General features: G+C 39.1%; 1 protein-coding gene across 1 annotated transcript in view; it reads left to right on the top strand.

Annotated features, from left to right (window-relative positions):
- The first annotated feature begins 573 nt into the window (after nucleotides 1–573).
- The window catches only part of fmn2a (formin 2a), a 40,781-nt gene continuing 19,762 nt past the window's right edge, over nucleotides 574–21,592 (top strand). The window contains exons 1-7 of the mRNA XM_026189930.1: nucleotides 574–999; nucleotides 2,779–5,035; nucleotides 7,041–7,204; nucleotides 10,432–10,584; nucleotides 11,635–12,467; nucleotides 12,985–13,126; nucleotides 18,188–18,275. Coding sequence (XP_026045715.1) covers nucleotides 2,815–5,035; nucleotides 7,041–7,204; nucleotides 10,432–10,584; nucleotides 11,635–12,467; nucleotides 12,985–13,126; nucleotides 18,188–18,275 — 3,601 coding nt within the window. The 5' untranslated portion in view covers nucleotides 574–999; nucleotides 2,779–2,814. The remainder of the gene's footprint in view (nucleotides 1,000–2,778; nucleotides 5,036–7,040; nucleotides 7,205–10,431; nucleotides 10,585–11,634; nucleotides 12,468–12,984; nucleotides 13,127–18,187; nucleotides 18,276–21,592) is intronic.

Genomic DNA, 21,592 nt, shown 5'->3' with positions numbered 1-21,592 from the left:
AAAAGTTTGGTTACTAATCCCAACAAGTATGACCAAAAGTGAAAGCTCAAAGAAGCAGACAGGGTTTAGAGAGTCTGTGAAAATTCCTGGTATTACTCTTGAACACTGCAAAAAGTTTGTAGCATAGAACGAAGAAATACTGTTATATAACTTTTTTTTTTTTGCTCCAACTTGTAAGTAAAACTGCATCAAATCAATAATTTCTTTTCTTTTTTAGAAGTAACATTTTGACAGCTGTACATCCCTACAGACATGGCACTGAGTTAACTTTTGTACGAACTATCTGGCACATTTTTGGCTTTCTGTGGATCTGATGCAAAAGTGGAATATGCGTGTTCTTTTATCTTTTGAGGCAGAATTATACGCAGTGATTTTGAGAGTTTTATTCCTCTACCAACCCTTGAAAATGTATTTATATTATTCTGTTTTTAGCTCTAATCTTCCAGCTTTTTAAAACTCAATTATAATATTAATTATTTGTTATCATAGGAAACATGTTGTCTCAGTTAGGATTGAGGTCACTGACCTGTCTGGTAACAGCTTATGTAGGGAGAAAACAGCTGAAGCTCATTTGCTAAATGAGGGCATAGACTTAAAAGTGGCACCACAGTGCATCAGCCAAGACTAACAGCTACTGATCGACTCAACTGAATGTGTGTGTTTTTATTCTAATTTGCCATTAAAATGGAGTCTTGTATTGCTGTCTGAAATGAAGTTGAGATTAGCATTGAGTGTCTAACTTCAGATTTATTTTAATATAATAGTGTTATTTAACTGTTACATAGCTGTGTGTGTTCCCATCATGAGTCCTGATGAAGTTAGTAAGGAGAGTCTCCACAGAGCTAATGAGAGATGGCCACAGTGACTAGACATGTGATGAGGAAAATACAGACTTCATGTGACCCATGGCTAAGGAGCGGCTCATAGAAGAAGACAAACACCCATTTGTGTTGTTTTCTTCAGTCAGTACTAAACCACCAAGGAGAATCCACCAGTCAGGCAAGTATGACATCTTTCATATTTGAAAATCTTTATAAAAGTCATAGCATTTATCTTGTTTTTTCATTTTACACTGTTTCATTTTGCCTAAACAGAATGTTGTAAGTTGAAACCTTGTTCTAATTTTTATCTTTTATGGTTAGAAAAGGGATCTTTATAATTGGTGCTAGAAGGATAAATGTTAAATTTACTACACATAGAGGTTAATCAGTCTTCAGGCATGTGTTGATACAAGCTAATGAACAAACAAGAAGAATCCATTTGGACATAAAAATGTGGACACAATAACTTGCCTGTAACTGCACAGGCAATATTTCTCACCAATCAATCATAAGCTTGTAAGTTGTGGACAAACCACCATATACCTACACTTTGACTTAATCCATAATAAGTGTCTGATTTTAATTTATTTTCTTGATCGGTAGATGTGGGATTTTTTTTTTAGCCATACACTGCCAAAAAGTGACAAAAAAATCCAACACCAATGCATTCAGTTAAACAGTAAATATTTGGATTTGAGAAAGCTAAAATCATAATCTTTTCACCAGATATTCTCCAACATGTTTTAGATAATTTCCCGTAACTCGGCAGCCACATTAAACTGACTCTTTGATTAACTACTTCCACTGGGATGCGCAGTATGACATGAGTATTTAGCTGTTTGTTATACAGTATATCTGTGTGTGGGGAAAATTGGAGATCTCGAGTGACCTGTCTGATCTACAATACTGTGCAAAAGTCTTGAGAGCCCACATTTCTCTATGTTTTGCTAGGAAGATGATAAATTCATGCAGCAATTAAAAATTGATAAGTCAAAAACCAGAGACTGCCTAACAAGCTTGAAAATTAATATTTGGTCTGATTTTTATTCTTCAATGAAGTCTGAGCTGTCTTAGGCAAGCCTTCTTTTAATTGATCCAAGTTAGGTGTGTTTGAATGATTGATAAGTTGTTGTAAAGTGGCTTAACAGAGTAAAAACACATTCATCTTAAAACGGTCAGGTAAAATTACTGGACTGAAAACGAGTGAAAAAGCAACCAATACCCTATGAAAGACCCCCAGAAAGAACTGTTGCTCAAGAACACTTTGAAAAATTCTAAGAGAGTCTGATTCATTGAAAGCAAAATCAAAAGAAATGAGTTGTGGTTCAAGCCTGGAAAGAAAAAAAGACTAGGCTTCTTTACATTTCTTGAAGATGACAAATCTGGGACTCCACTGATTGGTCTTAGAACTGAAGAAGCTCCTCAGACGAGAGGTGAAACATCTTCAAGAAACTTAACGAATTCTAGTTGCTTTTTTCCCCCCAAGCTCCTTAGATTATCATAGCTGTACCTTGAAATGGAAATTAGAGAAAATAATTGAGGTGATTATATACAAAATTGTCAGCATCTCATGAAAACAATAGACTTAAGTTGTATCTGTTCAACTTGGATGTTCACTGCCCTTTGATTTGTTCAGTCAAAATGACCCAGTGATGCTTCAATCATGTTGAGGTTCAGGATCTAGGGAGGTCAGTCCATGACTAGTAATAGTCCACTGTTTTGTTTTGGGTTTTTTTATGTTTACTTGTTTTGTTGTTGTTGTTTGTTTGTTTTTTAATCTAGGCAGGCCTTTACTGCATTGGTGGTGTGTTTGGCATAATTTTCATGCTGAAAAATTAAGCTGTTGCCAATCAGGCATTATGACTCATCTCAGAGCATATTGCCTCCCTTTTGCTATTTTTAAGCTAAGCGTAAATATACAGTAAATCAGTGTGAATTTGTTCTTCTCCCTTTGTAGACAGGCGTTCTCTTGGATGAAACCAAAGCGAGCAGGATGCAAACCATAAAGACGGTGGAGACCCAAGTCCCCTTTCTAAAAGAGAGTTTCTTCACTACCACGTTCAAAGGCCGGCGGAAGAGCAGTGTTACCAATATCCTCCGTAAACAGCAACACTCTCTTCTTAATCAACAGCAGTGTATTTTAGAGCATCAGCCACACAGTCCTAAGCTCTTTCATTCTCCTCCAGTTGAAAATGGACCGGGGCAGCAAACCCCCCAGCATCACCGACTTGCTCGCTCAACCAGCAGCCCGTTATGCAAGGCAGCTGAGAATGCAGAAGCAGATGGGGATAGAAAGGAGGAGCAAAAAGAGAGAAAGGCTCAGAATGTGAGAGAGGCTGAGCTGGAAAGGGGGGGAGAGGGAGCAGTGAGTGGTAGTGAGCCCGTGGCTGTCACTGCCAGTCTCCTCCTCCTTTCATCATCAGCCTCAGCAGTGCTGGGGGAGCCAGCATCATCCTCACAGCTGCCGTTAACTGTGGTGGGCAGACAGCAGGGATTAGCTGGCTCTGAAAGGGCTCTGACCAACAGAGGACCGGCGGCAGCAGAAGCTCATGAGGAAACCGAGCATGCCCAATCTCGACCCCAGCATCATGGCCTATTAGCCAAAGGTGTTCGTCTACTCAGGAACATGGGGAACCAGGAAGCAAAGCAGAAGAAAGGAGGAGCCAGCGGTGGACCAACAGGGGATGTTTCTTGTGATGGTGAGGCAGAGGAGCGAGAAGTGGACAAAAAATCCAAAAAGTCCTACAATAAAACAAATAAAGGAGCAGGAGAACATGGTGGTAAGAAGAAATCAAAGTCTGAGTCAAAGGGTTCTGTGTTTTCTGGAATGAAGATCAGGAAGAGTTTATCCAAGGTGAAAGGGTTGTCTAAGGATGATATGTTGGAAGATGGGAGATCAGCACATGTTGGCAAAGCAGGGGTCGAGTCTGGTGCAGAGAAAAGCCTGTCAGCTGATGAGATGGGCATGCTGTCAGATGTTGAGGGGGATCTAACCCATTTAACTGCAGACAGCCACGAATCTATGGGCGATGAGACTGGCCGGAAGACAAGTTCAGGGTCAGATGCTGAACTCTACAGTTTTCACTCAGCGACTGAAAGTGAAGACCTGCTCTCTGATATCCAGCAGGCCATGAGAGACCAAGGTGTTGCCAGTGAAATTGTTACCAGACACTTATCTGAAGTGTCTGGTAACAATATGTCAACTTTGGAGGGGAGCAAAGTTCCTGAGACTGGAATATCTCACCAACTATTTAATCTGGATGAAGACTGTTTCTCCCCACCTCTTGTTAGTGAAAGTGTACCTCAAGAACTGAATGATAAGTGTAAGAGACTGGAGAATGAAAGGAGTGACATATCTATATCAAGAATTTCATCTGGTCCAGGGTCTCTGAGTGAGAGTGGTCCTTCATCTTCTGCTCCAGACACAGAGAGAAGCAGTGGCAGCCTTTTTCCAAAAACTAACAGCACTTATAGCTTTCAAGACACTACAGCCACCACCACCTCATATGAAAGTGCTGAGGAGCCCCAGGATGAACTGGAGAGCCTGTTTTTGACTCCACATCAGGGTCAAGGTAGTCAGGCTGTACTTGGCAAAAACACATCATGTGACCATTTAGATTCCATAATGGTAGGGACAGGGCCAACTGGTACTCAAAAAAGTGCAAGCAGCATGGACCTGTCTGTTGAGAGGGAGGATGAAGAAAGTGGTGGGCGGGACTTTCTGTCTCTAGAAAGGAGAAAAAATAGTCTGTCTATTAGCCACCTGATAATAGACAGTCCCCCTGTTTTTCAGCCTAGACGAAGATCATCCAACTCCCCCTCCACTGTCAAATTCTACCCACCTGTCCACCCTTCCTATATTAAGACCACCACCAGGCAGCTCACCTCTCCAGTTGGCTCCCCCATTACCAGCCCTCACGCGCCTCGGAAAACAGATCCCATCAGTGGATCACTGGAATCCAACAAGGTCCAAGGGTTTAGGAGACGCAAGCAGAGGTCCTGCTCCATAGCTGGGCCGCACAGTGTGTCTGCAGACTGGTCGTCTGAGGTTGATGAGCTTAGTGTAAGACATGATGATGGGGCCAAATTTCCAGATCAGGAGACCACAGAGAAGAGTTACACAGGTGGGACTTACTGGACGCTGGGCTCTAGGAGAGCACACTATGGAAAGCAGACGTCTGCTGCTCCAGTACCCTACCTGGATGTCTTCTCTGGTGAGTGATATATTAAACAACTGAAGTGAGCAATCAAAACAGGTTTCAAAAAAAACTTTAAAAGAAGGTAAAGAGAGAATAATAACCTTCCTCCCAAAACATAGGTGCCAATTTAGTGTAGCTGTCTTCTCTTTTAAATGCCCCATAATCTATTAGCCTCACTGCACTCATTCTGAATGGCATTTCTCAGAGAGACCTGTGTGAAAGTGAGCTACAAGACAATTTGATTAATGTCAGTTTTTTTTGTTTGCATCTACAATCTAAATCAATGCCACAAAGGGATGAACTACATGTTTTGCAATACAAAGAAAAAGTAAAGAAAAACATAGAGAAAAACACAGAATATCAATAGCTTGACTTTTTAATTCTATTCGTTTTGTGATTATTCTGCTATCACATTGGCACCAAAGTATCAGGAAGACAATAATGAAGCATTTCATTTAAATATTTTAGTTATTTCATAATTTATTCCTACTGAAGAAGTCTTAATGGATTGGATGCCACTCCTATTTGTTTGGCTCATACCCTATTGGAGATTAGGCCATTACACAACCAATGATTATAGTAATTGCCTAGTAAGTTTAATTACTTACAAATTGCACTTTATATAAGTAAGTACACTAGAAATACTAAGGTTATTATTTTAAAATACAATACTTAATGAAAACCATAATAAAACCATGGGGTGTCTTTGAGATGCGTTGTCTCACTCTAATAAAACAATGCCACTCTGTCCTCCTTACTATTGTGGAGCCTTTCAAGAGCTTAGCTGTTGTCTCCTGTCTTTGCCTGTGCTCGTAAATCAGAGGACCGAATGACAATGCTGCCACCCACCCACGGCTATGTCATCCTCTGATTCCACTGGCTTAGATAAGAAGCACACGCATATACAAACACAGTGGATGTTAAACTCATGTGACAGTTTTTCTGCAAGACAAAAATAAGTCATGATGTTAAATCAATTTCTGTTTGCGTCAGGTGAACTCGCTCCAAACAACAGAAGTACATAATGATCTGAATCCATATAAAATGAACATTTTTGTGCCTGTGTGGCACTTTTTTGTCCCGTTTATGCTCACAAATACTCAGTCTCTAACTAGTTTACCATTGCATGTGATACCAATCAGTGCAGCGAGGTTTACAGGTCACATGTACCCTTAAGAAGGAGTGGAAGCAATGAGAACAAAGATGGGAAACCACAGAAAACTCCAGCTTAATGTTTGAACAAGTGACGACAAATTCCCACTGACGGATAAAAACAAATCTACAGGAGCATGAGTCATGTCATGGCTTTTAATTGATTTGACACTGTCCCCTGTATCACATGGTTAAAAGAAATCACCCTGTTTTAGAATTGGTCTTCCTGCTGTAGCTGTGTGTTGTTTTGGGCTCAACAGTCCTCTGCTGTCACATTGTTGATATCCCCCACCACCCTTCAAACTCCACATAATTCCTGACATTAATTTCATTTTCAAGAAAATATGTCATTCCTTATGAAGTATAGAGATTTTGATACATTACTACATTTCTCACAGGTCAAACTTACTTTACAAACATGCGGACAGCCTACTTTATTTTCTGTATTTTATTCAAGAAGCAGAATTTATACATTTTGTAACCATGCTGTCGGCTTTAGCCCACCTTTTAGATTTTTTTTTTCAAGCTATTCCAAAACTTTTCTTTTTCTGCAATTTGATAGTTCTTTGCACTTCACAATCAGCACCACCTCTCTTTTCACCCACGTGTAAATGGTGTGAATAGAGTTTACAAGTGTAGGTGTTTAATTATCACATCCTAAAATGAAAAATGTCTTTTACATTCTTTGGTCAGACTGACATGAGGTGTCTAACTACACAATTTTTCTCAACTTACCAAATATATATCTAAAAATAAATTTTAAAAATGTGTCTGTTCAAATTCATCTGAGCATCCTCCTCTAGTCTTGAAAACGGAGCTCTGTATCCCTCTGTTTTGTTCTTGCAGTGTCTGTCTTTTCTTTTCTCAGGTCGCGCTCTTTTGGACAGGCTGTGTATGCATCAAGGAGATGGGTCCTCTGAAGAGGATGTGAAAGAACTGTGTCAACGAATGCTTGTCCAGGGTCTCCTGCACCCCTTCAGCAACGGGCGTGCAGAGCTCCTTGGTGACAGTACTGTGTCACCAGTTTTTAATGTAAGACCTTTCTCTTCACTTACACTTAGTACTTATTCTAAAAACTGACCACATATTCAGGGGTAGGTTCATTTTTAAACAAATATATAGTTTAGCTTTAAAACACTTTACACTTTAAAATGCTCGATCCACATTAGAATAGCTCTAAAATAATTAGACTTAGGGTTTTTGTGGGGATGGAAATAACCCCTCAAAGCTGGGCAGCTGTGTTTCATATTTCTAACTTTTCTACTTTCATAACAAACCACTGTCTAAAGATAGTATAACATGGGCTGGGATGCATATAAAAAGCATGTGTTAATGAGATAAATCACTGAGTTACTCTTATGTGCAGTAGAGAGAATGAATGCATGGTGTGTGTTTCTGTATTTATTGTCTGACTATGATTCATCTGAGAGATTTCATTACCTGAAGAGCAGTGGTGTATGTAGAGAGGGTGACTATGCGGAAGTTGATTTCATGAATCTTTTATTTTCCACTCCAGTAAAGCTTTGCTCAGACCTAATTGCACATGCCTGCAGATTTTATCACAGCTACTGCTGGAGCCATTTCTGTCATGACTCCTTGCAGCTCCTTGCATGCAAATGAAGCTGTAAAATACGTGTAACTTGATGTACAATTTAAACTGCAACATATTTATCAGCACATCAGCTCTTTGAAAATATAGGCCTGTTCAGTGTCTTTATGTTGCTACAAAATGACAATCATAAAATAAGTCATCAAGTCATCCACTGATAAACACTCTGATGACTTAAAAAGAAAAAGATTTTTTTAAACCTCGCTAACTGTGCAGCTTCATGGATATCACATTGAGTTGTTCAGCATAATGTATACAGACATTTATGCCTCAGTCTTATGTCATGGCAGGGAATGAACTCCACTGGCTTTGCTGAGCCTCTAGTGACGCCATGAGGTTGGCTCTTTCAGTGACATTTCCCAACAACCAGTGGATGGATTGCTGTTAAATTTTCTACATATATTCACCCGAGAAGATTAATTTTAATGGTGTTAATTCTCCTGACTATTGCTATCCAGGTTTTTCACTTCCAGTGTAACATCTTATCATCTATGACATAGCTAGACCATTTTAATTGTATTTTTTTTTAAATTTATATAAAAAATAATTTAATTTGATTTAATAATTTTCAAAATTTATATTTTCAGCTCAAAGCACTGCTGTATGAGCACATAATAACAAAGCAAATATAGTTGATGTAAATTCTTGGTCTTTTTTTATCTGTCTAAAAACAAACAGTCAGGTCAGATTAGCTTTGGATTTTGCGCATTGGAACATCTCCTGCTGATGCACATGTGTGGACATATGTTGTATTTACTCATACGCACATAAAGGTTCAGTAGACTTCCACACAGACAAAAGCAAGATTACTCGCCTGACAGTGCAAGCTCTTAAGCTGATTTATTAACATAAATGCAAATCTCTGGAATACAAACTGTCATCTGTTTGCATGCTGCATGGTCAAAGTAGGCCACAAACAAACAGACCTTTTCTTTTTTTTCTTTTTAATCTTCAAACAATTCACTGTTGCATCAGTATGTTAAAGACACTTGTGGACACATACAAAAGGACAGCATGAGACATCCACGCTAAGGCTTTTCCTTGCATAGCTGGATTATTATTGCCTCTGACATTCATTCAGTCCCACAAATGCACATAAATGTGCGCACACATACATTTGTGCTTGTGTAGACCATCTGCTGACCGTGTTATGTAACAACTCCACGTGCCTTGGGCTCAGGCTGCTCTTCCTGAGCAAAAAGCTCACCATGTCAGGATTGGACAGAATTGTCCCTGCTCTGCATACTTCTTCAGTCTGAGGCTTGGCCTGGAGTCATGTATTATTCAGCCTGACCATGAATAACCTTTGTTGTTGTCATTCAGAGTGCAGATTTCATTTTTTAGGGCTTTCTATCTTAAAGCTAATCTCCTTTTGAAATTAAATCATCAGTCTGTCTTTGCTGTTCTGGAACCTTTTCACTTAAGCCCCTTAATATATCAGACCATTATGCTCTTTCCCTTTTAAAGTTGCTCTTCATCTTGAAATCAGTTATTTACTGCACCGACTTTGTTTTTTTCTTTCTACACCTCTCTTTCCTTTTACTTCATTCTTTCATCTCCTGTTTGCCCTCCACCGTTCTACCTAAATATGGCATTGCATCCAATTTGGTGGAGACAGCAAATGTATCACTTTCGTGTTTCTTGTTCAGCATATGCCCAGAATTATATACTCCAATCAGCCTCATTCATCACAAAAATGGGGCTTGATAATAATGAGTGTCTAAGAACTCTGAACATATGCTGTCCTTTGTGCTTGGCAAAACATTGCTTAGTTGATAAATTTCTGTTGTCGTTGCAAGAGTTTACATCGATCTCGCTCTGCAGGTCAGGTTACCACAGTGACCAGCTAATGCTGACATACAATATTAATATACTGCAGTATAGGGGCACTTCTGAAAAGAGTTGCCATTTATGCTCTCATAAGATTGGCAAAAAAAAGTAGAGTGCGATCTATCTGTTCATAGCCTTGCTATTTCACTTATACTAGTATGAAAAATAGAGTTGTGGTAGGTTTTGTAATGATACATACTTGGAATGAGAAAATGGAAAGCACCTGAATGCTCTAAAATATCAAACTTTTAAAAAAAGAAAAGGAAAAAGTGGAATAATTTGTACAACTCCATGTTTGCAAGGCAGAAAGCAAGCACTTGACTCATATTTACCCTCACATTGTTGAGTACCTTTAATCTGAGCCTCTTTAAGAGTTGTTTTAGGGTAGCCATCATTGTGTTGGGTGTTGACTGAAGAGTCATTGAAATAAATACTGTTAAATAATATAAATACAAATGTATTTAATTTCAGTAGCCTCCAGCTGCTCTTTGTCTAAAGTGATTAAATATATTTATGGAGCATGCCTTGTTGTACATTTAGAGGATTAAGCATTTTCACCATGACCAGAAACCATATTTGAACAGTAAGAGAGTCAATTGTAGCTTAGCGTTTTTATTTGCCATGGAGACTGACAAACTACCGGCAGCTGTGACTAGACTGAGAGCTTTTTTGACATTTAACAGGAATATTAAGAAACATGTTTCCTAGATGTTCAACAGTAGTGCTTTTAATACTTCTGTGTTTACTGACCTTTTATCTTTTACCTTACTGACCTTGTGTCTGATATTATAAACTTTCTGCATTTATAACTTGTGTTCAGGAAGAGCAGCTGTACACCTGGGCATCTGTAGGCTTGCCAGTGTCTCCTTACCTTTGGGAACTCTATGGAGGGGCAACCACAGGCAGGGTACAGAGCTTGAGATCCTCTTTCCATCAATCATCAGCCAAAACACCAGGTGCTCCACACGTTCAGGTTGGTTAAGTCTTCTCTTTAGTGTTAAATATCTGACAACTGTTTTTCATCCTGCCTGCACAGAAAGGAAAGTGTATGCTCTGAAAACATAAACTTAACATCTTTATTAGATTAAATTCAAATGTCTCCTCTTTACAAAGTCGAAGTTTGTTTCTTGCTGACTGATATATTCACTGCATATGCGTGTGTCTGAAAGGTAACATTTACCCAATATAGCCTTTTTAAAAATTGCCATTGTAATATCATTCATGATTATAAACCAAACGCACACAAAAGACTTGAAAATGGTGCACACAGTTGAGTAAAAATCTAGAAGAGACTAAGCTTGATTATAATATTTTGCTGTTCCTTCTTGAATTTCTATTTTCTGTATTTAACACCTTTGGTACAAAAACATATATACAGGATGTGTTAAACTGCTTTAAAAATGAACAATGGAAAAATTGAATTTTAGTGTGCAAAACAGCAAAGAAATGAATACCGAGGGATAGAAACCCGTTTAGTCTGTGCAGGAGTGACAAACATGGAAAGATATAATTACTGAACTTTGTATCTGATACATATATATTTGACCTGTATTTTAAATCTGTAATATTATTACCCACATGAATTTAGCTGTGAGTTTTTCCTTGGCCACCAGAGGTCAGGCTTGTGTTGAAAGTACTGTGAAACAAACACACGAATCCTCCCCCGTTTCCTAGAAAAGTAAAAAATAAATAAATAAATAGAGGACCATACTGTCTAAATATTCTCCTCGCAATTCAACAAGGCGACTACAACTGGAGAATGTGTACTAGCAGACAAAACCCTCCTCATGTGAGGCCTACTGAGACTCACTGTCTCTGGGGTCAAATCTCTGGTATCCCCTCATCCCTATTCTAACCAATGTGGAGCCAGAGGTCTGACAGAGTCTAGACATGAGGGACTTGGTTGACCCTTCTTAACCTCATAATTCTGTCACTAAGCTGCCTGAGTTGTGACACTTTTTTTTCCCCTCACTGTTTATGTAATTGAATGATAATGGTATGTGTTTATTTGGTTCACTGACAGACAGAATGCAGCAAGTTGAAGTCAGGTCAGTCATCCTCTGAGGATGAAAGCAGTCTCATCCCACTGCTGGAGAGGACCATTGATGACCTGCGGATTAAGATAGCTGTGTTGCAAGGCCAGCAGGCCTCCCTGGCAAAGGGCATCAGGGATAATATGGGAGCTCTGGGCAATGGTCACCACAAGGCCTCACAGATAAAAGAAGGACGATTGGGGAAGATGAGCCAGGAGGTGTCTACCCAGACCTCGCCTGTGGAAGAGGGATTTAAGTTTGATGTGCCTTTGAATGGGCGGTCTAGCAGCACGCCGTCCTCCATTTCACCCTCCATCGTCAAATCTTCAGAAGGCTTTGCCTGCACTTGCCAGCAGAGGCAGCAGAGCAGCATCCAGTCAGGTCTTCCTCCCCCTACAGTCTCTGGGGTTATGTCCCAACCACCACCACCACCACCTTTACCAGGGGGTTCCACTGCACCTCCACCGCCACCTCCACCACCACCCCCACCCTTACCCGGGCTTGGACCTTGTTTCCCACCCCCACCACCACCGCCCCTTCCATCAGGTACCGGAGCTCCACCACCTCCTCCACCCCTGCCTGGTTTCGGACCTCCACCCCCACCACCTCCTCCACCACCAGGCATGGGCCCCCCCCCACCACCCCCTCCTCCAGGAATGGGCCCCCCTCCTCCACCCCCACCTCCTGGCTTTGGGCCCCCACCACCACCAGGCCCCATGCCTTCCATGATGATCCAGGAAGCTGACCCTGCCAAGGCTATGATAGAACCCCCCAAGCCAATGAAGCCACTCTACTGGACCCGCATACAGCTGCATGCTAAAAAGTAAGGATATGCTGTAGAAAGTGAAGATAGATATGGATCATTTGCACAAAGGTATTCTCTGAACAGTAGAGATTTAAGAGGAAGCTTGTCCACTTAAGATAAAGATCGACCACATGCTGTGACTGCAATAGACATGCTAGCTTTGTGGAAAATGAAAGTGATGCAAGCCAGGCATTGTGGTCAGCAGAGAAATGACTTGAACCAGGTTTTCTTTCCTTATTAAGGCTTGGAAAACTGTGGTGGAACAAACCTCTAGAAATGGAGAGCTTGCTTTACGAGCAAGTGAGGAACTCAACCCAGAATTATAAATGCCATTTGGTGGCTAATGATTTTGGCAGTAATTGATTTTGGATTTTTATTCTCCAAAAAATAACAAATTAGTACTTGTAGAACTGCAGAGGGCAAAAACATGCCTTTAAAAAAACACAAATTACACTATGAAGTTCTACTTTGCTGTCAATCAAAAAAATGGCTCTCCTACTTACACTGTAAATAATTCCTCCCCCTCCATCTTTAGACATACTGTCTCACTGGTGTGGGAGAAAATTGAGGAACCAACTGTGGATTTTGAAGAATTTGTGGAGCTATTTTCCAAAAGCACTGTCAAGGAGAAGAAGAAGCCAATTTCAGACACAATCAGCAAGTCGAAGGCCAAGCAGGTATGATATGTTGTGTTACGCTCATGTGTTTGCATATATACTGATATATTTGCTTAGGCAAGTGTGTGTGTGTGTATTTGTATATTTATGCATGCATGTTTTTGCTTCTCCCCCTTGGGGTCACTACGTTTGGCTTTCTTCAGGGCTTTCCTGTTCGCACTTTTACTCCAGTGATGGCTGTTCCTTTCCATTTCTCATCACTGTTGTCTCCCATTTACTTTGAGTGACAGAAGGAAATGCAACAGCCAGACAGTTATTATGTGGTGTGAGCTCTGGCTCCCACCCGACTCCCCTTGTGACCATCCAGTGGCATCAAGCCAATGTCTCGCGTGCGGTGAGGAAACCTCACGACGGTGATGACTGCTCGGAGAGAGAGGGAGTGGGAAGGGGAGAGGGGAAAACGGGAGGGAGTGAGAAGCGTGGGAGTTGTATTTCATGATGTGGTTCCTCCCATTGTGCTTTCTGTATGACTGAGTTTAATAGTCAGACTGTTTCCCTCCCAAGTGTCCTTTATGTCACTCCATCAATCAGCAAGGCAAACATTTGATCTACAATTTAAGGCTCTTTTGGTTAAGAGTTTTATGATAATGTACTATTCAGCTAAATTATGTATCTAAAACACAAATAATGTTGCACAGGGGAAGGAAGTTTCACCCCTCTAATTGAGGCCCTGTAGAATCACCAGGCAGTTTCTGGTGAAATGATATGTTGGTCCCAAGCATAGACACTGGCGGGAAATATTCTTAAGTTATGGGAAGGGATCAATTGGAATTTGACACCAAAATCTAAAACTTTCTTCCAAAAGGTTTCTAGTTGATTGAAAGTACAACTAGAACAAATATTGAACAGCTTTACTCTTAACAAAAAGCTTCTTCTTCTACGGTTTATATTTCCCCATCTTGGTTTTCATCATTTCAAATTTGAATCTTCAAAGTCCATAGGAAGTACTGTCTAACTGTAGAGTACTCCATAATTACACAGCTATAGATTTTATATTTACATCAAAAGTGTGTCTGTCTCACAGAAGTAGTCATGAATGTTGCTGTAGCAGAATAAATGTGAACTTTCACGCTAAAGTACTGTATGGTGTAGCTTAGATCCAGCAGAGCAACGGTCTCGCAACTGAAGAAGTCAGTTGGATGACTTCTTCGTTTCTCTCACTCAAAACGCTGTGTGCAGATGAACAGAATCGACCTTTTGGGAGCACTGATTAATGGTGAGACTTCTTTGACAGCCTTGTATGAATAGGATCTAACTTGGAAAGAGCAGTTATTACAGGTGTTGTGTGTAATGATACATCTGTAGGACACCTGTTAATATTTTTTCCTTGAATAGTTAAAATTTTAGTTATAAATAAGTCCAGCAAGTCATTGCTAGATGTACTATTACTGTTACTGTAGCATTACTACGACACTCTAATTGACACCGCTCTGGATATGTTTATTACCACATTATGAAATATCTCTTTCTTTTTTTTCCCCCTAATTGTGACGGGAAACAAACTTACTTAGGTGTGTGTCGAATTCCCCCAATCATCTCTGTGGATGATCTCCAACACAGCCATGGTGATTCAGCAACAGCAAAAACATAGAACTGTGACTGAACCAAAATTGCAGTTAACCTTCAACATATTACATCTCCTACTGGTTCAGCTATTTGCATCCCCCTGTGTGTTGTGAGTGCCACTATTTTGCTGATGAGAGGGGACAAGCATCCTCCTCAGGACTACCACTAGAGAGCAGCTTTGACGTCAGTACTCCTCTGCTGGCATAAGTATTACAGTAGATGGGAAGATTTACTGCTATTACACAGTGTCAACTGTTAACCTTTGTACCTGCAGAGAGGTTTCAGAGGGAGCAGCCTTGCTTCTGACCTTTTTATATGATGTACTAGAGATATGGAGTGAAAGTTATGAATATGAATTATAGTATGTGGTTTACATCTGTTTAAGACTGAAGATGATGAACTGCATGTTTCCAATGCTCTGTTTTTCATCTTAAGAGATTTGAAGTCTAGGGTAGAGAAAATAAAAATATATATAAATTATTGATATATGACATTTATGAAAAAAGTGTTTATCTTATTAACATTTAACAACCAAAACTATTTTGTTTTTTTTAACAAGAGATCAACTCCAAGATTTTTTTTTATTTAAAAAAGTTAAACGTCGTTAGAAACCTATCTTTATTTAAACATTATGATACACGCTGAGGCGTTTATGCTTCTGTAAGTTAACTTTTAGAGCAGCATTACCTTCCAAACAACTGGTATGTGACCCTACCCCGACCTCTATTTTGGTCAGTATCATAGCACTGGGATTGCCAGGCTTCTACCGTTCTACCTATAGATACTTCTATGGGCATCTTTTCTCATTTCTCACACACTAAGCTCTGGGACCCTCCGACACACACACACACACACACACACACACACACACACACACACACACTTCACCCTCATAAATCTCCACTGGCTCCTGGTCAAGTCACGCATTACTTATAAGATCCATCTTCTCACTTACAAATCCCTCAACGCTTTGGCCCCTCAGTACCTGTCTGGCCTGCTGCAACAATACACACGGTCTCTAATGCTACGGTCCTCAGCCACGGGTCCACTTTCTGTCCCCCACATCAACCTAGGTACATTTTGGAAAAGAGGCTTCACTTTGGCAGCCCTCATCCTCTTTAACTTTCTCCAATCTGAGCTTCACAATGCCCCATCACTGGAGTCTTTTAAGAATTTATCAAAACTCACTTCTTTTAACAAAGCCCTCCACCTTTAGCCTTTTGTCTATTTTTATACTTTTGCTTATTTGCATCCTAGGGTTTCTTGAAAAGGACTATACAAAGTTGATATTATTGTTATTATTATTATCATTTATATTTGAGAACGATGAGAAGTTTAAAAGCAACATTTTCCATTATTTCTTGGAGGAAAGAATTGGGCTGGAGTTATGTTCTCAGTGCTGATTTTTAAAAATAGATATTTATTTATTTATTTATTTATTTGTTTTATTTTATTATTATTATTTTTTTGTTGGTCACCAGAAAATCTTGAGCTTTGAGTATCAAGATTACTTTTTTATTTAATATAATAATTGTAAGATAGGAAATTGGTGACCACATCATCTGCCATTGGCAATCTCCCTTCTAATAAAATATATTTTAAAAAATGGTGATGTAGACACACTAATCCAGCACCATCATAGCTCTTTTATCTGACTGTATTGTTTGAGCTGCTAAATCAGTAGCCAAACTAATAACACTAGCGTTCATCTGTCTTGTTTACTTCACACATCATTGCTTTCCTTATTTTAGCAATAGAAATTGTGGTGTTTCCTTTATTATTTTTCATTAAAAGTACCAAACTTGAGAGCTTTATTCGTAACACATTTTCAGCTCTAAGCACACCGTGACTGTTGTATGAGAAGTTAATTAAATGGTACATTCTTTTTACATGAATTTAATCTTTGATCACAGAAACAAAACTGGGTACGCCTATGAATTCCAATTGGGTTTATTGCATGAAAATGATGATAAAACAACAGAACACCAGAGCTTTCTTTATTTTGTATACTTGGGGTGTGTGCATCTGCATACTTACATCAATAGTCCTTGATGCAAGTATGCAGAATTGCCAGAGGGGTTCAAGTTGTAAGATGGAGTAGGTTAGCAGAAGATCAGCGAGCAAATTAATGTCGGTCAAAACACAGGTGCAACACTAATCAGAGCCGCCACAATGCTCTTGATATCATCTACAGGTGATTGCTTCTTACATGGGTTATTAATGGTATCAGAGTCTGAGGACTCTGATTAGATGTTGAAAGCATCATATCTGATTAATATTTCAGTTTATTAAGTATACCTAATGTACCAAATATACCTGAGGCTCTGTTGTATATTTCAGCATATAAGGCTTTACTGATGACTTATTCACTGCAATGACGCTGTTACCTTACACTAAAATATCACAGACTTACTGTGAAAGTCACTCAGCATCATATCTCGATCGGCATGTTTCTCAAAGCTGTGGTTGGGCTGGGGAACACAGACAGTTGGGGCTTGGTGATATAACTTCCTGTGTGTTTAAGAGGTCTGTGGTCTGTGTGATCTGGTTTAGATGGAAGCATTCTGTCTGGATCACAGTAGGCTACGGGTTTCCTGTCCTGTCCCTTCACCACTTTGCAACCCAGTGCACACTTCTGCTTACTCAGGAGAGCTGTGGCTTATAATGGTCCCCTTGGATGCAGTTTTTATGCGTAATAACAACACTGGCTTGATATTTAACTCCTGACTGTTTGTCGGAGGCAGACTATTATTAAACTGTTAACGTTTGCAGCTTTTTGAGCAGTTTTAATCTCCATGGCATTGTGCAGATAATACTTTCTAAACTTTACCTTTTAGCCCCCTTAAAAAATGTGTAATTTAAACAAAAAGTCAGTTTTCTGTTTCATCAGTTGCACTACTTGAGTCAGAATAATAAGCCTTTTGTGTTTTTACTGATCTGTAAGGTTTTGATTGTGTAACTGGATGACAGTGTATGTGGAGACTTGAAAAAAATCTGTCAACACAATGTAACTCCATAGCTATAATTTTCTCAGTGTGTGCTGATCAATAATGATGAAGTTTTCCTCCCACAGAAGGAAAATGATAGAGAACAGATTATTTCTATTAAAATATTGTCTTTGTAATTCAAAAGCCCTTTATTAGTATATAGTTTTAACAAATAATATATATTTATACAATATACATGAACTGTGCACGTCTCTCACTGTCCCTCAGGTTGACATGTTAATATTATAGACAGCAAGATTTACCTTCTAGTGTTTTTGAAAGGTCGTTAATCATCTTCAAGCCTAATTATGGCGTTTAGCTCATTTCAAATTGACCCCTATGGTTAAATTAAAATCTACATATTACATTGCAGGAGGATCTTTCTCTCCACCTCACCTGTCAAACAGAAACCACCGTTCTGTTATGTTCTGTTTGTAATGAAGTTTATGGTTAATGAGCCTGTACGATGTTAAGATTTTTTTTTTCTCTTCATGTCATTATCTTCTAGGTGGTGAAGCTCTTAAGCAACAAGCGTTCACAGGCTGTAGGTATCCTCATGTCTAGCATTCATCTTGATATGAAGGACATAGAGAATGGTAAGTCTTGTCACATGTTCATGACGAGTGCTTTAGCTGGTATAGAGGTGTAGCACTTTTGTTATCATCTGTCACAAAGTTTCTTCAGATGGCAAAACTGTGAAAGCAATTTATTGTGTCTCAACAATGAAGAATATGTAGCAGTTTCTGAAAAGGTGGTACTGCTAACATTTTCCAAAACATACACAGTTGCACATTCGGTGTGCCGCTGTTTTGCGCATATGAAGGCATGCTATTGATCTTTTTAATAGCCATGGTCTGTTTTACTCCAGGGATGGGAAATCTCATTCATTTGCCTGTCATTCAGTCATTTAATTCACAACTTAATTTTAGCTGACACTTTTTAAATTAGCTGGTATCTTGTGCAGGTTAATTCCATGGATTTTGGTGATGTCTTGACTTTTGCTGTAGTTCTATTTTTAACGTCTGTGATTTTGGGTGACATGGCTAAACAACTTTTATTAAATTTGATACATTCACTACACAGTAAGTACTGGGTCGGACACTCTTTTGCTTTCAGGACTGCCTTAATTCTTTGTGGCATAGATTCAACTAGGTGCTGGAAACACTCCTTAGAGATTTTGGTCCATTTTGATAAGATGGCACTACACAATGATGTGACTCTCTCGTTCCACAACATCCCAGAAGTACTCTATTGGATTCAAAGATGGTTACTCAGGATGCTATTTAAGTACAGCGAGATCGCTTTTATGTTCAAGAAGCCATTTTTAGGTGATTTGAGCGTTAGAGCACATTATCTTGATGAAAGTAACCAGGAGAAGATGGGTACACTATGGTCATAAAGGAGTGGACATGCTTAGCAACAAAGTAGGTTGTAGCATTTAAATCATGTGCACTGGGTACTAAGAGGCCCCGTGTGTCTGAAAAAAACATCCTCCAGAGCATTACACCACCAATAACAAGCTGAATTGTTAACACAAGGCAGGATGGATCCATGTTTTCACGTTTTTTTTTATGACAAATTTTGACCATACTCATCACGAGACGATCTTTTTTTCCCCCAATTTTGGTGAGCCTATGCAAAATGTAGGTTCAGTTTCCTGTTCTTAGCTGAATGGTACCCAGTGTGGTTTCTGGTTCTGTAGTCCATCTGCTTCAAGGTTCAGCATGGTCAGAATGTAGAGATGCTTTTGCCTTCTGATACTAGTATCTAGCATACTAGTATCTTCTAGGTAACTGAGACTTGACACAACTTCATAATTCCCTGCAATTTTACAGATGGTTGTACGTGTAGAATCCCAGTATATCAGCAATTTCTGAAATACTAAGACCACTCCATCTGGTAACAACAATGATACCATATTAAATCACCTTTCTTCCCAATTCTGATGCGTGATTTGTACTTCAGCGAGCTATCTTGACCACGCCTACATGTATAAATGCACATGAGTTGCTGCCATGTGTTTGGCTCATTAGACAACTACATTAACGAGCAGTTGTAAAAGTTGCCAGTGAAACATTTTTGAACCTCATTCTTCTGACAACATCAAACCAGAATTATAAAACATCCACTACTTCTGATCATGACCAGATACTTTTATAACCCATCAGGTTGTGTCTTTGTGTTAATTGGCAAATGTTAGTATGGTAAGGATCTAGTCAACATGCTATTTGTCTCTGTTTTTATTATACAGCACATTTAAAAAAAACAAAAACAAAAAAAAAACAACAGGAGCGTACCCCATGTAATTTCTAGTGAAAACAGATTAATGAATGAAAGTAAAATACTGCATAGCATATAACTTTTGTTTTTACATAAAAACTACTGTGGGGGTTAAACACCTGTTAAGAAATTGTTTAAAGAAACAAGATTAAAAAGATAAACAGACAGCACAGTCAAATAAAAGTAATAAAATCAAAGTAAAAATAATAAGAAATGTGGTAAACTTTTCACCTGCTGAACATTATTGTGTTTGTAGTGTTGTAAATACTACTTGCTGATATTGGCTTTGAGCTTAAAACACCACTGTGCCTGAGAGCAGCCAGAGATGCTTTTATTTATGTGCCACGAGGATGGTTCCTTCCTCTGTTTGAAGGTAGTACACAGTCATCCCCAGGTGTGTTGGGAAGATGCTAACTTCCAAACAAAAGTGAATTTCTATCAAAAGCGTACAAAAGCAGCATTTTGATACCATATCATCTCTAAAAAAGAAATAATTCTGCACACTGAACATAAGCAAACCCCATTGTATAGATCTTTTCTCTTTTTTAGTCTGCCGTGAAGTTAGAATGTTATTGGATTTGTTTTTACCAAAGCTATTCCAGTGTTTGGTGTTATCACAAGTTATACTGCTGAAAGGCATCTCTCTTCTCGTCTGTTTCTTTTCTCTTTCATTTTGCATATTCTCTCCCCATCTAACATGCACATCGTGTTTCACAGAGACACTCTGTCGGATGAGTTGTCACCATCTTGTCTAAGCGGCTTTGTTAAAGTGAAGTCATTTTGGAGATGATGATGGCTACAGATGGTCTTCCTGTTTTAGTTACTCTCTGATTGCTCTCCAGTCTTTGCTCATCTGTGTCTAAACACTTCTCGTCATCTCCCCATCCTATTCAATCTTCTCTCAGTAAAGCATTTACGTTAGCTTCAAACCTTAACTCCTCACGAACAAGACATATGGTTAGGTTACATCAAAATAAATGTGTGCCACACAAACCAGCAATGTAGCAATAAACAGTTGCTCTCTGGGAGCGTTTTATCTGCAGCATCTTTAAAGAATCTGGTGGAACTAAATGTTGTTCTGCATTTCTGGTCTCGATGTTAGACTTTGGTGCATCCATTTTAGGTAAGATTGGAAGGGCAAGAGAGGGCCACGCTCATCAGTACTGGTATTTATCTCCTATGTTAGGACAGTTTTGCACTACTACATAATTAGCACTGATTGGAAACTTCACTATGTCACTAGGAGATGAGAGAAAGGACATCTCAGTGATTTGGTGGACTACTTTCAAGTATTATCTACTTGTTCTGACATAACAGTGGGCCATCTTCTGTGCAGAAAGAAAATAATCCTGAATGTGTTTTTGAGCGTATATATGTGCTGTGTTATACAATGTGTTTGACTGATTTTTAGGTCTGAATAATTATAATAATTATAGCCTTAAAATACTCAATTTCCCTTAAATAACAAACCCCCAAAGTCTGTATAATAACTATGCTAATGTTTTCCCATTCCGGACATGATCTAATGTTCCCTTGTGCTATTAGAGGTTTAAGATAATTAAAGAATCAAAGGACGATTTGTTTACCAAAGAGAGATTAATTTGCCCAAACTTTGTAATTGTTCCTGTCAGTG

Source organism: Astatotilapia calliptera, chromosome 13 (assembly GCF_900246225.1).
Source record: "Astatotilapia calliptera chromosome 13, fAstCal1.2, whole genome shotgun sequence".
Lineage (NCBI taxonomy): Eukaryota > Metazoa > Chordata > Actinopteri > Cichliformes > Cichlidae > Astatotilapia > Astatotilapia calliptera.
Note: the sequence above shows the minus strand (reverse complement) of the source record. Positions and strands in the feature narration are given on the sequence as shown.